This window comes from Rhodotorula graminis (genome assembly GCF_001329695.1).
Source record: "Rhodotorula graminis WP1 unplaced genomic scaffold RHOBAscaffold_7, whole genome shotgun sequence".
NCBI lineage: Eukaryota > Fungi > Basidiomycota > Microbotryomycetes > Sporidiobolales > Sporidiobolaceae > Rhodotorula > Rhodotorula graminis.
Window position 1 is genome coordinate 1,314,446 of NW_017264934.1, and position 15,178 is coordinate 1,329,623.

At 67.6% G+C, this 15,178-nt stretch overlaps 5 protein-coding genes across 5 annotated transcripts; 4 read left to right on the plus strand and 1 right to left on the minus strand.

Moving 5' to 3' along the window:
• The first annotated feature begins 394 nt into the window (after nt 1–394).
• On the plus strand, nt 395–1,629 carry RHOBADRAFT_65144 (uncharacterized protein). The gene is made up of 4 exons (XM_018418651.1): nt 395–862; nt 939–1,014; nt 1,083–1,353; nt 1,461–1,629. Exons 1-4 carry the CDS (start codon nt 709–711, stop codon nt 1,578–1,580), a joined length of 621 nt encoding a protein of 206 aa, XP_018271107.1. The 5' UTR covers nt 395–708; the 3' UTR covers nt 1,581–1,629.
• Nucleotides 1,630–1,736: 107 nt separating this feature from the next.
• Nucleotides 1,737–3,075, minus strand: RHOBADRAFT_44573 (uncharacterized protein; the record flags this gene model as incomplete). The annotated part of the gene is made up of 7 exons (XM_018414438.1): nt 1,737–1,763; nt 1,838–1,854; nt 1,931–1,988; nt 2,060–2,292; nt 2,355–2,421; nt 2,490–2,508; nt 3,062–3,075. The coding sequence occupies 7 exons, from the start codon at nt 3,073–3,075 to the stop codon at nt 1,737–1,739; spliced, it is 435 nt and encodes a 144-aa protein (XP_018271108.1).
• Nucleotides 3,076–3,114: 39 nt separating this feature from the next.
• Nucleotides 3,115–4,188, plus strand: RHOBADRAFT_49811 (uncharacterized protein). Its single transcript, XM_018415272.1, has 3 exons — nt 3,115–3,202; nt 3,289–3,940; nt 4,026–4,188. The coding sequence occupies exons 2-3, from the start codon at nt 3,295–3,297 to the stop codon at nt 4,085–4,087; spliced, it is 708 nt and encodes a 235-aa protein (XP_018271109.1). The 5' UTR covers nt 3,115–3,202; nt 3,289–3,294; the 3' UTR covers nt 4,088–4,188.
• A 633-nt stretch (nt 4,189–4,821) lies between these two features.
• On the plus strand, nt 4,822–8,589 carry RHOBADRAFT_53959 (uncharacterized protein; the record flags this gene model as incomplete). Its single annotated transcript, XM_018417080.1, has 15 exons — nt 4,822–5,264; nt 5,331–5,949; nt 6,012–6,438; nt 6,503–6,734; nt 6,796–6,893; nt 6,963–7,072; nt 7,138–7,269; nt 7,330–7,528; nt 7,600–7,710; nt 7,767–7,851; nt 7,919–8,038; nt 8,109–8,133; nt 8,206–8,314; nt 8,382–8,417; nt 8,495–8,589. The coding sequence occupies 15 exons, from the start codon at nt 4,822–4,824 to the stop codon at nt 8,587–8,589; spliced, it is 2,841 nt and encodes a 946-aa protein (XP_018271110.1).
• A 240-nt stretch (nt 8,590–8,829) lies between these two features.
• On the plus strand, nt 8,830–11,915 carry RHOBADRAFT_53960 (uncharacterized protein; the record flags this gene model as incomplete). Its single annotated transcript, XM_018417081.1, has 10 exons — nt 8,830–9,020; nt 9,092–9,233; nt 9,296–9,695; nt 9,743–9,866; nt 9,930–10,301; nt 10,385–10,530; nt 10,603–10,632; nt 10,709–11,089; nt 11,187–11,255; nt 11,331–11,915. 10 exons carry the CDS (start codon nt 8,830–8,832, stop codon nt 11,471–11,473), a joined length of 1,998 nt encoding a protein of 665 aa, XP_018271111.1. The 3' UTR covers nt 11,474–11,915.
• Between the last annotated feature and the right edge of the window lie 3,263 nt (nt 11,916–15,178).

Here is a 15,178-nt window from a genome sequence, read left to right on the forward strand (position 1 = left end):
CCGCCGCCGCCTCGCAAGACAAGAATCCAGGCCCGTCCGGCATGCGGTCAAGCCGACCCTCGAATTCGCGGGGCAAGCAGCCTCGCTTGTTCGCTCCTCTCCTCGCCCTCACTCGCCGTTCAACACCTCGCTCTCGGCACGCCATGATCAACTTGACCGATGTGCGTCCTCGCCTCCCCTCTCAGTGCCACCGCCCGTGCGCACGAGCTGACCCTGTCCCTCCTGTCGCAGGCTTCCGTCACCACCCCGGCCTTCGTCAAGGACCCGTCGCCTGCGCCCGGCTCTGCGCCAAGCCGCGTGTTCGACGTCGACGTCTCGTCGACCTGGTGTGTGGGCAGCGTCGCGCACGGCGGCTACCTCCTGTGCATCCTCACCGACGCCGTCATCCGGCACCAAGGCCTCGTCGGCTCGGCGCACCACGACCCGGCCCACCTCACGAGCCAGTTCTTCTCGGCGACCGTGCCCGGAAAGGCCCAAGTCGAGATCCAGGTCGTCAGCACGACCAAGCGCTGGACCCGCCTCGACGTCGACCTGTTCCAGTGGTCGCCCGACGCCAACACGTCGACCTACGTCTCGCCCTCGAACCAGCGCATCCTCCGCATCCGCTCCCACTACCTCGTCACGACCCTCCCCGAGCACCCAGAAGCCGGCGACCTCAACTACCTGTCGCGGCCGTGCCCCCTCCTCGAGCACCCGGGCGGGATCCAGATGAGCGACGGCGGCGACGAGGTGCCGGCCAAGCTGCGCTTCCACAAGGGCCTGCGGTGGAAGATCGTCGACAAGGTCGAGCCGAACGACGGCAGCTTGGCGTGGGGCTGCTGGATCGAGATGAAGGGCGGCGAGGAGGTCGACAAGCTCGCGAGTGCGTCCCTCTCTCTCTCTCTCGTCTCTTCCTGTACCGCATCGCGCGCCGGAAGCTGAACTGCCTCCTTCTACAGCGCTCGTGCCCTTCTTTGCCGACGTCGCCAAGAACGGGCCCGAGATGTTGCCCGACGGCCTGCGCCCTGGACCCTCGTGAGCCCGCACGGTCCGCCTCCCCTTTCCGCCGAGCCCGAGCTGACCCAAGCTCTCCCCCTGCGCAGCTGGTACCCGACCATGTCGCTCTCGCTCGACTTCAAGTCCAAGTTCCCGCTGTCGCCCTCGTCGCGCGCCCAGTACGGCACGCGCACTTTCGGCCTGTACTCGACGACCAAAACGATCCACGACGGCCGGCACGACCTCACGGTTGAGGTGTGGGCAGGGCCCGCCGACTTGGGTGCGAGGACGCCCGAGGCGCGAGAGGGAGAGCTCGACGAGGACCGGGTCGCGAGGTGGAGGCGCGAGGGGGCGAGGCTCGTCGGCGTCAGCACCCAGGTGCGTCCTCTCTCTCTCTCTTTCGTTCTCAGGTCGACTCTCTGCGAGACTCCCTGGGCCGAGCACTCACGACGAGCACGTTACTCACATCCTCGCACCTCTTGCAGATGGCGCTCGCCGTCCCCCTCGAGGTCAACAGCGCTCGAGGGCGCAAGGCCGGCAGCGACTCGGCGGCCGGCAACGCCAATATCATGCCTCCCGACGACGACAAGAAGGCGCGCTTGTAGAGCCTGCTCTCGAGATTCTCTAGAAGAAAAGACAACGCGTTCGTGCCGGCTCGAGGTCCGAGAGAGAGAGAACGAGCCACTCGCTGCATTGCAATAGTGCGAGGGAGAGAGGCAGACGAGAGGGTATGTACGACAGGGTATAGAGGGCTGCGGCGCTCACTGCGGCGGATCCTGGACGACGACCTGACGAGGAAGCGAGAGCGAGTCAGCACGACGATCCGGCTCGAGGGCGAGAGGGGAGGGAGCGGCGAGCGCACAAGGATGTACTGGTCGTCTGTTGCGTGTTGGAGAGTGCGAAGGTCAGCTCAAGGGCGGTCGGGGCTCGAGGGAGAGAGAGAGGTGGAGCGCACCGGGCGTGATGATGAGTTCGTGCCGCTTGGTGCGGATGCGCAGGAACCGCACGTCGTCCTGTCGCGGAACAACTTTTGAGTCAGCTCTGCGTGGAGCTCGTGACGCTCGAGAGGAGAGAGGGGACGCACCGACTGGTCCTCGTCGACGTCCTTGACCTCGGCCGCAACCGCCTCGACGATGCTCACGGCCGACTTGGCGTACCGCCGCGCGAGTTCGCTCGTAGTGGGCACGACCGGGTCGTCCTCGACAGGCGTGTCGTCCGTGGCGGTAGCTGCAGGTGCGGGTTGGAGCGCGAAGAGGGAGCCGGTTGATCGAAGGATGATGCCGGTGGTGCGAGCGAGGATGAGGACGCCTTGGACGTCTGCGTGTGCGTGGGCGGTCAGCTTGCTAGATGCAGTGGGAGTGGGCTGCAGTCCTGCTCACTCTTGTACGATGCGAGACGAGCGAGGGTGGCCTCGACCTCGGGAGGAGAGGTTGGTGGGGGAGCAGCCTGCGGACACGGCAAAGGAGGTCAGGCGAGACGGCTCTGCCGAGCAGAGAGAGTGAGCTCGTGCTCACCATGCTTGCAGTCGGCCAGCTGAGTGTGCGAGAGGGCGAGGTCGAGGTGGGAGCGTGGCGGACGTCGCTCTCCTCCTGCGACGTCGAGTGCAGCGGGCAGCAGCAGCGGTGGATGCACAGCCTTGACCTGCTCTCGGTGGTTGCGCACAGAGAGGCAGCGCCCTGCGCGCGCGCTCTGACGCTCCAGCCCTCGTCCGCTCAGCCCCTCCTCCCACTGCCTCGACGCCGCCCGAGCGTCTCGCTCACGGGAGAGCGCACTCGGGGGCGGAAGCACGCGATCCATCGACGACAGCTAATGCCGAGCCCGACAGAGCAGAGATCATGGCTCGGCTCCGACCTGGAAACCTCGGCCGTCTCGTACGCCGCGAGCTCACGTGCACGAAAGCCGAGAGCGCCTTTCGCCTGGGCTCAACTTCGGAGCTCTCGCTGGCTCGAGCCGAACGTCGAACGTCCCGCGCCCAAGCAAACCGAGGTCGATCTGGCGTGGAACTTGCCCTACGGCGACCTCGAAGCCGCACGTGAAGACGACCGCTTCTGCGCTCTTTCGCTTCCTTCTCTCCCCCTCCTGCTACCCGTTGCCGCCCATGCCGCTCTCTGCTTTGAGCTGGGCCGTCCCGCAAAGTACCGCCGCGACGACAGCGGTTCCCGCCGAACTCAGCGAGCAGTGTCTCCTCGCCCCTCTTCCTCCCGCTCGGGACGCTCGGCGGAGCGAGGTGCGTCCCTCCTCCTTCCTCCTTCCTACCTCTCCCTCGCGAGCTCACCTTTCGCGTACACCCACCCCCTGCGTGCGCAACAGCAGCTCGACATGGGCCACCGCCGCGCCGCCTCGCCGCCGCGGGCTCGTCACCGAACCCAAGCCGAGGTCGACGCCGCCGTCTGCCGCCTCATGCTGCCCGTCCTGCCCTACATGGGCCCCGGCACCTCGACCCTCGAGGACGCAGCCGAGGCGAACGCCGCCGCCCTCGTCGACGCCCTCCCCGCCGAGCCGGTCGCGCCGCCTCCCTCGTCCTCTTCGACTCGCCGCCGCCTCGACGAGCCGAGTGCCGCCTCCTGGACGCTCACCTCGTCCACCCTCGACACGCCGACCGACCCTCCCCCTGCGTACGACGACCTGTACGGCCGTCCCGCCCCACCTCCCCGCCGCCGCTCCCTCTCCTTCTTCCCCTCGACCCACCCCCTGTCGCCCTCCTCTTCTTCGCCCGCCAGCACGCCCTTCTCCTCGACGTCGACATCGCCCACCGATAGCGAGTTCAGCTGGACGCGGCGCCCGTCGGCGCAGCTCGAGCGTCTCGACTCGGGCTACGGCTCGCTCGCGTCGACGCGGTCGCGCGAGCGCAGGGGCAGCTGCGCGAGCGTGCCCGAGGGCGGGAGCCACGACGAGGGCGGGATAGCGGGCGAGCGCAAGAAGCTGGGCGTGCTCAAGAAGGTCGGCAGGGCCCTGAGTCGCGAGCGTGCGTCCACTTCCTCTCTCTCTCTTTCCTTTCCTCTCCTCGTCGCGCATCCACGACTGACTGGTCGACTCTCCCTCTCTCGCAGTACAACGCCCATGGTCGCACGTCAACGAGAACGCGCTCGGGCACGCCTCGCTCTTTGGTTGAGCGGCGAGGCGGGCGACGGCTTGGGGGAACGACCTGACGACGGCATGAACGACGCGTTGCGCACGATACCACCTGATTTGCAATTCCACATCGTCTCTACACACGCACGGCGAGCAGGAGGGGCTGGCGACAGGTCGAGAGGGGGTGCGGGGCGCTCTGGTCGAAAGGAAGGAGGGAGTGAGGGCGAGGGCGCGGGCCTGCAGAGGTCACAGGGTCAGCGCAGGACTGTGAGAGAGACTGAGAAGGCTTGTGCGCACAGATTGGAGCCGTCTCGCCTGTTGGTGAGGCTGGAAGCGTTTCATCTGCTCGTTCCAAGGAGGAGGAGGTGGAGGAGGAGGGGGGACGAGGTTGGGCGGATGGCGCGAGTCGGCAGGGCCGCTGTATAATTGCTGCGGGTAACTGAGCAAGCGCCTGGCGCAGCTCGTGCGACGAGACGAGCGTGAGAGGATCCGACCTGTGCTCGTCAACGACGCAGCCCTCTTGCTCCTCCTGAACACACCGGCTAGCCTTGCTGTGGCCGACGGGAGGTAGCACCTGCTGTTTCCTGAGCCTCACCGACACCGACCTGGCCCGTCACGAGCGCCCGCCGCCGTGGAGCACCTCCTCGCCTCGGACTCGCTCAACAGAGTCGCGCCCTCGACGAGCACCGCTCAGGTCGAGCACGATTGCGGTGCGCAGCCTCTCTCCCACTACTCCCACCGAGAGGCGCACTGACTCTTGCTCCACACAGCGACATGGCCATCACCCTCTCCTCGTCCTCGGACGACGACCTCGTCGCCGCGCGACTGCGCCCGACCTCGACCATGATCCTGTCCGACTCGTCCGACGACGACGTGAATGTCTTGGCGCTCCCGACTCGAGCGCACGAGCAGGTCATGCCGCCGCCGAGCACCGCCGCACCCCGGCTCGTCGACTCGGCCGCCGCTCCACGGCCATTCGCTCCACCGCCGCACGCCGGCGGAGCTGCGCGCAAGAGCAGCCTCGGCCGAGCTCGTCTGCAGCCTCGTCGCACCCTCGTCACGAAGCACGGCGCGCCGCAGCCGTCGCAGCGCCCGTCGACCTTGCGCACCGTCGTCAAGCCCGAGCCGGACGACGACGACGAGGCGCTCGCTGCGGTCCGAGCGTTGCGTTCCGAGGGCTCCATCGCAAACGCACTCGATCCTCGTCTCGAAGCCATGTGCGTCCCCTGTCTCCTCTCCCTTGTCGCTCGTCGCCGGGTCCTGACCTCAGCCTTCTTCACCAGTCCCTACCCGTTCGACGTCTCGATCCGCCTCGAAGAGATCCGCCTCGCGCTCAAGAAGGAGCCAACTCGGCCTGTCGTCAAGCTCGACGTCGCGTTTCGCCACGTCGACCAGTCGTCGAGCAGCGCCACGTCCGCCGCATCGACCTCTTTCCCCCTCCCTGTCCCGCCGCACTTTGCTGCTGGCTCGCTCGTCGCTTTTGCCCTCCCCGACCGCCTCTCCACGCATTCCTTCCACGTCCCGGGCAACCCGTCCATCCCGCTCGACGCGCCAGACCCGCCCTCCTCGTCGTCGGCGTCCTCTCGCCGACTACCACGCCCCGACGTCCGCGACGTCCTCATCCGCGTCTCGATCGTCGACTCGGCCCTCGATCTCGCCCCGGAGAAGCTCTACGACAGCGCGACCGCCATGACCGAGGGCTCGCGGCTGTCGCTGAGCGGCGAGCGAGCGCTGCGTCGGTCGGCGGCAGGGTCGCAGGTCGCCGTCAGCTGGAGGGTCGAGCTCGAGAACGACGGCAGCAGGCCTGGACCGGCGACGGACGAGGTCCTCGAGAAGTGGCTCGAGCAGGAGATGAGGCGGTGCGAGACGGAGTGGAGGAATGAGGTGGCCGAGCGGGCTTTGGTGCGTCGCGCTCGCTCTCACCTTCTCTCTCAAGGCGTGCCTGATCTCTCTCTCCTTTGCAGCGACAAGTCGAGATCGAGGCGCACCCGCACCCGGCCTACGGCCCTCCTCGGCATCTCGTGCTCGACCCGACCGCACCCTCTCCTGCCGGCCTCATCCCGGGCCTCGCCGCCGACGTCCCACCCCTTGCCCAACCTGTCGCCTTTGCGCCCATCCCTCGGTACCACTACACGGGCTTCGCGAGTCGCGGCGTCCCGCTCGTCGGAAGCCTCCTCGAGTCGTTCCCGCAGACCAAGCACTGGGAGGACCCGAGCGCGGCCAATGCGCACGTCGCGGAGCGTGTCCTCCAGGCGTTCGACCCGGGATCGGACGATGAGGACGAGCGAGGGAAGGACCCGGACAAGGCCGAGCGGGAGCGAGCCGTCGAGAGCGAGTGGAGGACCAAGAACCTCGTCGAGTACGGGTCTTTCGACGCGCCAGATCCAGGTCGTGCGTTCTCCTTTCGCTCCTTCCCGGCATTCGTCTCACACACTGGCTCACCTCCCACCTGCAGGTACGACTCGCGACTTTGCCGTCCTCAAGCGCCTCTTGTCGCACCTCAAGGTCGACCTCGTCGAGCTCGCCCAGCTCGAGCGCGAGGCCAAAGCGCAGGATGACCTCGAGAACCGCGTCGAGCTCGACCACTTTGCGTTCGAGCGCTCGTTCGACGAGGGCCACGTGTTGCGCCGGGCGCTCAAGCTGTTCGAGGAGCGCACGGGACGGTCGGCCTTCCAGGTGCAGCAGGAGTGCGTCCTCCTTCTCCCCCCCTCCTCGAACCAGGCATGAGCCGACTCTCTCGCCGTGCAGGTACCGCCTTATTGACGACGAGCAGATCATCACGGCCGACGAGAGCGCCGACTGCTGCTGGTTGTGCGGTGCCTACCTCTGCTCGGTTCACGCAGGCAGTGCGTCCTCCTCCTTCCCTTTCACTCCCTCTTCTCTCGCGCGTATCCTGACTCGAACTACCGCCACAGTGCTCTGCTCGTACAACGAGCCGACCAAGGCCCCGTTCGACCCGACCGAGCACGAGCGAGATGGCTGTCCCGACTGCGGCTCCTCGACGTGCCTGTACGACGCTCAGCAAGTGCGTCTCTCTCTCTCTCCTCGTCGTACAGCCGAGCGTGTCACTCATCCGTTCGGCCTGTGCAGGTCCGCAACGAGGCTGTCGGCGCCTCGGTCGACGCTGTCCAAGATGCGCTCAAGAAGGTGCTCCTCGACGAGGACATGCCGCCGCTCGATCCCTGCACCGCCAGCCTCCTTCTTCAGCGCTCCCTCGACACAGTGCGTCCCTCTCTCCCTCGTCCGGGACTATGGAGCCGAGACCGACGTCCTCGTCCGCAGGATCAGCCGTCGTCCGAGGCCAGGTCCCGTCGCTCGCGCGCCAAGAACAACGAGAGCAACAAGTGGCGCAAGCTCGAGCTCCCGCCAAACCAGTCGAGCGGCTACTCGCCGTGCGACTGTGTCGACCGCTGTTCGGCCGACTGCCTGTGCGTCGAGGCCAAGACGTACTGCGACCGGTGGTGCGCCTGTCCGCCAAGCTGTGCGTGCCTCTCTCTGTCTCCCTCTCCTCCTCCTCTATGTCGCGATACTGACTCGCAAACGGTCGAGCAGGTTCTCGCCGCTTTCGCGGCTGCGTCGACCACGATTGCGCCGTGTCGAGCAAGTGCTGGTGCCTCGACCGGTCCCGCCAGTGCGACCCGCAGATCTGCGGCTGCAACGCCGGTGCGTCCCTCGCTCTCACTTCTCTCGAACCCTGAACTGGCGCCTGTACCCTGCAGCGACGTGCTCGAACAGCGCCATCCGCCTCGGTCGACGAAAGGCGACCGCCGTCGTCCGCTCGCAAATTCCTGGAGGTGGCTTTGGGTCCGTCCCCTCTCTTTCGCTCGCCTCGACGAGACACTCCTACTGACCGTCCTCGACGTGTGCGCAGCGCCATCCTGCTCGAGCCGGCCACGAAGGACGAGTCCGTCGACCTTTACGGCGGCGAGCTGCACCCGCAAGGCCTCACCGACTCGCCGACGATGGAGAGCAAGTGGGGTCATTGGCGAGCGTGCGTCGACTCTTTCCTCTCCCCCTCTCGACCTCTCGGACGAGCTCATCGTCGTTCTCGTCGTGCGCAGGACCTTTGCCGACGGCGTCGAGCATGTGCGTCACCCGCCTTCCCTCTCCTGTCCGAACCCGTAGCGGCACTGACGCTCGCTCTACCCGCCTACGCAGTCGTACTGGTTCGACGTCGACGGCGGCGACGCGATCGACAGCCTGCTGCTCGGCAACGTGATCCGGTGCGTCAACCACGACCGCGAGCGCGCCAACGTCGTCCCGAGAAGTGCGTCCGCCTTTTTCTCACCCTCTCTCTCTCTCTCGTCGACTGACTCGCTCGTACCCTTCCGCAGTCGTCAACGTCGCAGGGACCCACCAGATCGCTCTCTGTGAGTCCTCAACTCCTTCCCTCGTATCGCCTCGTCGCCTGTGCCTGACCTCGAGCACCTCCTCGATCCGCCCGCAGACACTCTGCGCGACCTCGAGGCGGGCGACGAGCTGCTGCTCGACTACGGCGAGGCGTACCTCGAGCCGTGGATGGAGCGAGGCGGCGGGTCATAGATTGACGAGGTGCAAGCGCATGCTTTTGTCCCCTGCGCTCGAGCCTCTCTCTTCCGGTCGGCCACCCTGTATGTACGAGAGAGAGCTTCGGCGACGAGTGCAAGTAGCTCTCGAGCCTCTCGGCCGCATCGCTATTTCTGCACGTGCGGCGTAGCTCCGACTTGTCCGCGTCATGAGCCAAATTGGAAACGAGCCGGCAAACGACTGCCTCTCTCCTCCACCGCTGTCGCACGCTGCGCCATGCACGTCTCGCTCGACGTAGTGCACGCTCAAGCACATCCCCGACGCCGCGCGTACCGCACCGAGGCCGAGAGGAAGCGCGCCGAGGCGGAGCGGCGCGAGCTGGTGTTGAGGCGAGGGACGAGCCTGCTGGCTCAGCTGCTGTGTCCGCTTGCGCCGCTGTTCAGCTTGCCAGGTCTGACGGAGCACTGGTGCGTCCCACTCTCTCCTTGTCCTGGCGAGAGGCGGACTCGCTGACCTCCTCCTCCTCGATCCTCCGCAGGTACGTCGTGCGCGGCGCCGACAGCCAGATCGTCCGGTCTCGGCCAGATCCTCCCCTCATCATTGCCGCCGGGGCCGTCACGTTCGCCCTCGCCGTCCTCGCCAACCTCGCCATCGTCCTGCGCCTCGTCGAGACGCATCCGGTGCGTTCTCTTGAGTCCTCCTCGCGCCGCAGCAACCGCTCTGACTCCCCTTTCTCCTGCAGCGCTTCTTCTCGGTCACTACTATCGTCTTCCTGTCGGTCCACATTGCCGTCAACGCGGTCGCGCTCACGATCTTTGGCATCGAGCACGCCAAGCCCGACGGCTACGTCCTCTCGACGGCGTTCTGGCTCACGGCGGCGAGTGGCTGCGTCGCACTAGCCGCCGTCGGCTGTCTGTTCGTCGACGGGCTCGCGACGCAGTGGTACGTCCGCGGCGGGACGGGCATTTCGGGCAAGCAGCGCTCCCTCGTCGTCGCCTTCGACGCCTTCATCTTCCTCATCCTCATCGGCTCGGTCACCTATCGGTACCTCATCCCCGACGTCACCTTCCTCGACACGGTCTACCTCTGCGTCCAGAGCCTTTTAACGGTCGGCTTCGGAGGAAAGTCGTCGGCCCCGCACGGTCCCCCCTTCTCGCCGCCTCGTCACTGACCCCCTCTCCCCCTGCAGATGTCGTGCCGAGCACAACGGGCGCTCAAGTGTTCTCGCTCTTCTTCAACACGATCGGCATCCTCACGTTCGCCCTCTTGGTCGCCTTTACGCGCGAGACGGCGCTCGAGGCGATGCAAACCGAGTGCGTCCCTCTCTCCTCTTTCTCCCGCCGCGATCAGATATTCACCCTTTCGTTCTTGCGCAGGTATCGGGCGCAAGAACAGCTTCTCCTGAACCGCCTGCGCCATCGGTGGCACGGCGAGCGCACACACCGTGCCGGGTTCATCGCGCACGCCGTCGCCTTCCTTTCCTTCGGCCTGTACCACACGCGCGAGCAGCAAGAGGAGGAACAGGAGGCGGGCGCAGATGAGCGCGATCGAGGGAGCCTGGGACAGGAGGACGGCGAGGTCATCGAGGACGAGAAGGAGGGGCTCGACGAGCAGCGGTACGAGGAGGCCATCACGGAGCTCAAGAAGGAGCGGGACCGCGAGTTCCGCTCGCAGCTCGTCGTCTCGTTCACGCTCTTCCTCGTCTTCTGGCTCGTCGGCGCCGCCGCTTTCTCGGCTCTCGAAGGCTGGTGCGTCACCTTCCTCCTCACTTCCCTTCCCTTTCTCGACCATGAGGGCTCCTGTTCGGCACGCTCACTCTCGCCTCACACAGGTCTTACTGGATCGCCTTCTACTTCGTCTTCGTCATGTCGTCGAGCATCGGGTACGGCGATTATTCGCCGTCGACGCAGGGCGGGCGAGCCTTCTTCGTCGTCTGGGCAATTCTCGGCGCGGGCACCCTCACCGTTCTCTTTTCCGGTGCGTCCTCCTTCTTCTCTGTACCTGTTCCAGTCCCCGACGCGAACTTAGTGAGCCCCTGACCGTCCGCAGTCCTCGCCGACGCCTACACCTCCCGCTTCAGTCCGTCCCTCTCCTCCTCTGCGACCGCCTCCTCCTCGCGCCCTGACTGACCATAACAACGTTCGACTTTTTACAGAGGAGACGTTCCAGCGCTCGTGGGTCAACCGCCTGTGGATTCGCCTTACGCAGCCGTCGCACGAGGTCGCCGACGAGCTCGCTCGCGAGGAGAGCCAGGCCTTTCCAAAAGCGCCAGCCACTCGTCCGTCGACGCCGACGTCTTCTGAGCGAGCAGCCAAGGGCCCGGGCAAGGAGTACCCCGAGCTGGCGCCGGCGCCGAGCTCGAGCACGGCGACCAAAGGCGGCGGCGTCGGCGCCGGCGGCGGCTCTTCGGAGCTCTCGTCGCAGGACAAGATGCTCGAGTTGTTGCGCCTCACGCGGCAGCACCTCGATCGGCTCATCCTCGCCGACGGCGACGAGAAGGACGAGCACCTCGACCGCGTCGTGCGCAAGGTCATGGGTGCGCTCGGCCCCCCTCTCTTCCTTCCCTTTCCTTTCCTTTTCTCGCCTCTCCCTGCCTGGACCTGTGACTGACTCTGACTCTCCGTCGCACGCAGACAACGAGGGCTTCTCGAGGAGAAACAGGGAGCATGTCGAGAACGACAACAGCTTCAAGGAGTTCATCTGTGCGTCCCTCCCACACACGCTCTCTCTCTCTCTGCGCTCGAGCCGTCACCTGACTCGGCTCGCACGATCCGCAGACCTGCGCAGCTTGCGCACCAAGCTGGCCGAGCTCGAGGAGCTCGCGCACGACGCGTTCGAGCCGGCGGACGAGGCGAGCGAGCGCAGAGAGGGAGAGTCGGACTTGAGAAGGTCGAGGGGGAAGGACAGCGAGAGCTTGTGATACCGAGTCGCGAGTCGATGCCATACTATGCATTCTACCAAAACCCTCGAGAGCTATCTACATCGCCCGCCCTGCGAGAGCGAAAAAGTCTCGTCGCCCGCCCAAGACGAACGACCTCGAAACCCTCCTTCTGTGGGCTCCTCACCGCTTCTAGCGTCGCCCTCACACCTCGATAATCCCGACCATCTCGACCGCCTCGCCCGTGCCGCCGCCTCGCAGGCGCGAGTAAAAGCCGCGCTGCCGCCGTCGCTCGTCGAGGCCCAAGCGGCGGTACATGCGCAGCGCGACGGCGTTGGTCGCCTCGACGTGGAGCGACAGCTTGACGGTGCGCCGTGCGGCGTCATCGTGACAAGGTGTGGGAGGCAAGAGGGCGCGACATGCGCTGCGGACGAGGTGCGCTGCGAGGCCGCGGCCGCGCGCTGCGGGGTCGACGACGAGGCTGAGGAGGTAGACGGAGGGTCGTGGAGGGTCGGCGGTGCGGGACGAGAGGGTGCAAGGGGGAGGGTAGCTGAGGTGGGCCGAGACGCAGCCGAGGAGGAGGGACGAGGGGGACGAGGACGAGTGCGAGACGAGGCAGATCGAGGTCGGCGACGTGAGGAGGACGGTGTAGAACGACGGCGGGTAGCTGACGGGGAGGCACTCGTCCTGTGAAGCGGGCGAGTCAGGTCGCTTGCTCGAATGCCCTCGAGAGAATTGAGGACGCACCTGGAGCTTGCGCACTCGCTCGACGTCGGCTCGACGCAGTTGGCGCACGACGATGCCCGCGTCCACCTCGCCGTTGGCCGCCTGCTCGTCAGGTACGGGACGTGTGACGAGCTCGACGCTCGGTCTGGGTCGGCGCGGGAGGTGCAAGGGGAGGGCGAGGGACGCCCTGAGCGCCTCGAGCGAGCAGCTCGCCGCCGCCGTCGCCGTCGACGAGTTGGCCGAAGCGGACCAGGGCGCCAGGGCCTCGCCAAGCTCGAGGGGCGACAGTGGGCTGGCGAGTGCGGTGCCGTAGCTCATGCTGAGGGGCTGCAACGGCAGGAAGGCGGGCGCAACGTCGACCATCGCACGCGACGACGACCAAGTGTGGGGGCGGGGGGGAGAGCGACGGCGGTGAGGGCGAGGGGACGCCGGTCGAGGGAGAGGCGGGACGGCGTGTACTCGAGGGCGGTTGCACTGCTCGACTCTGTGCTGAGACGAGGCGAGCGCGACTTCGAGCGATTCTCCTCGGACGAGGACGGACAACCTTCCGCTCGGCCCCGGCAACTTGGACCGCGGCTCGCTCAGATCTCACTGTGAGAGAGCGAGACCATGTCTGCGATGCAACGCGAGGATAGACCAAGGGGAAGAAGAACGTGCACTAGCTGCAGGAAAGACGAACCACCTCAAGCACCTCCTCCTCCTCGCCGTTGACGCGCGTTCCTCACCGCCTCGACACCCTGCGCTCGCCGCTCACCCGCCGGTCGAGCGCCCTCGCGCCCGACGGGATCATGCCTCTCCCGAGCTCCTCCTCGAGCTCGACGAACCCGCGCCAGCTGTCGACCTCGCGCCCCTTGCCCTTGCTCCTCGCCGACGCCGAGCCCGAGCCCGACGCCGCACTCGCACTCGCGCTCGACACGTCGTCGGTGCGCTCGCGCAGGTCGCCGCCGGCCGCACGCCGCTTGGCCGCCGACCCGGTGCGCAGGAGCTCGATGATGCGCGACTCCTCCTCTTCGCGCGACGACTCGGCCTCCTCGATGGCGTCGACGGCGGCCCACACGCGGCCCAGGCTGCTGTTGCCCTCGCTGGACGATCGACGGCGACGCCGGCTCGAGAACGACGTCGACGAGTTGGCCGACGAGCCGGCCGACGTGTCGGCCATGCTCGTCGACTCAGTGGCGGCCGCAGCGTCGGCGGCGACGGCGGCGGCATCGTCGACGGTCGCACGCGAGATCGACGCGTCCGAGCGAGGGTGCGGGAGAGGCTTGACGACGCGGCCCGCGACGGGCGGAAGAGGCTTGTGCGTCGCGCTCGCGGGCAGAGGCGGGTACGGCTTGGCCGTCGACGCGAACCTGGGCGTGACGAGCGACGCCGAGAGCTGCACCTGCTGCATCTCGGGCGACGGCGACGGCGAGGCCGACGAGTCGGCGGGGAGCGCGCGCGTCGACGAGGCGGGCGAGGGCGCCGGCGCGGGCGAGCGGCGCACGAACGAGCCGAGGTACGACATGAGGCGCTGCGCCGACGATGGCGACCTGGGCGGCTCGTTGCAGCCGCCTGCTGTGCCGGGCGTCGACTCGCGAGGCGCCGACGAGGTGCGGTCCTCGTCGTGCTGCTCGTCCTCGCCTCCCGCCGAGCTCGAGCTCGACGACGGCGAGTCCTCGCGCAGGAGGTCCTTGAGCGGGAGCTTGGGCTTCTCGGGCTGGAAGTCGTCGTACAGGTGACGCAGGGCCGGGTTGGCGAGCGCCGTTGGGACGTAGACGGGCTCGACGGACCCACGGCGCGCGCGGTCGCGCCTCGACGACGAGAAGAACGTGTCGTCGGCGAGCTCGCTGTCGTCGTTCGACGCGTCCGAGTCGGCGTCGACCGACCCTGCGCCGAGGTCGTCGTCGTCGCTCAACAGCTCCTGCTTGACGACCGGGTGCGCCTCGGGCGTCGGCTCGTGGTCGCTCTCGCCGTCCTCGCTCGCCGACGCCGACGCGTGCGCGTGCTGCTTCTCGACGCGCTCCTCGATCGGGGCGCGAGGGCCACGACGAGAGCCGACGTGCGACGTGCTCGCGAGCGACGAGGCGCGGCGCAGTTGGGCGTCCTTGGCGCGACGAGCCTTGAGCGCCTCGACGCGGATGATGAGCGTGTCCCTGCGACACGGAAGGGGCGAGAGCGAGAGTCAGAAGCTGCGCGAGAAAGACTGGGGAGGCGCGAGAGAGAGAAAGAGGCCGACGCACCAGGCCCACTCGCCGACGCACTCCTCCCTCGTCGCCCCGACCGAGCGCAAGAACGCCTCGACGACCGTCTCGGGCTCGCACTCGTCGCCGACGACCGACGCCATGGCGATCGACTCGCTGCGCATCGACCTCGCGCCCACGAGCGACGCGGCGCTCGTCGCGCGCCGTTGACGCCTCCCGAGCTCGACGAGCGCCTGCTCGAGCTTGCGCCACTCGTGCGACGTCCAGCGCGCACCGGCGCCGGCAGCGGTTGCCGTCCTCGAGGGTGCTGCGGTCGAGACCGAGGGGGAACGTGCGCCGGCTGGCGCTTGGTCGCGCAGCTCGTCCTCGGCGTCGAGGAGCAGGGTGCGGAGCTCCTCCTCGTCCTCGCTGTCGCCGTCCTCGTCGGCGGCTGCGGCGGCCGCGTCGAACGCGCTCGCGGCAGCACGTGCGGCGTCGACGGCCGTGAAGCCCTGCTCGACGTACTTGTGGTGCACCTTGAGGATCGCGGCGGCTCGAGCGGCGGCGCGAGGGTCGGTCGACGTGATCTCGATGACGGGCAAGGTCGGGTGCGACGGACGACGGTGGCGATGGTGCGACGTCGAGGTCGAGGCCGAAGAGTCGAACGAGGCGTGCGAGCGCGAGTGCGAGTGCGAGGTGAAGGTCGAGTCGGCGAGTGACGCCGGCGGGCGCGGGCGCTGCGCGTTGGTCGGCGCCGGCTGGAGCTGGAACGGCTGCTCGTCGTCGTCGTCCTGCTCCTCGGCATGAGCCCGGGGAGGCGGCTCGTCGCGCTCGACCTCGTCCGTCTCGGCCGCAGGAGCTC

Excerpts from the sequence above, each read along its gene's own strand:
- RHOBADRAFT_65144 (XM_018418651.1), top strand. The coding sequence starts at position 709 with ATGAGCGACGGCGGCGACGAGGTGCCGGCCAAGCTGCGCTTCCACAAG. Across the intron at positions 863-938 it reads GGAGGTCGACAAGCTCGCGA|CGCTCGTGCCCTTCTTTGCC; the intron begins GTGCGTCCCTCT and ends CTCCTTCTACAG. Across the intron at positions 1,354-1,460 it reads TCGTCGGCGTCAGCACCCAG|ATGGCGCTCGCCGTCCCCCT; the intron begins GTGCGTCCTCTC and ends CACCTCTTGCAG.
- RHOBADRAFT_49811 (XM_018415272.1), top strand. The coding sequence starts at position 3,295 with ATGGGCCACCGCCGCGCCGCCTCGCCGCCGCGGGCTCGTCACCGAACC. Across the intron at positions 3,941-4,025 it reads CAGGGCCCTGAGTCGCGAGC|TACAACGCCCATGGTCGCAC; the intron begins GTGCGTCCACTT and ends CCTCTCTCGCAG.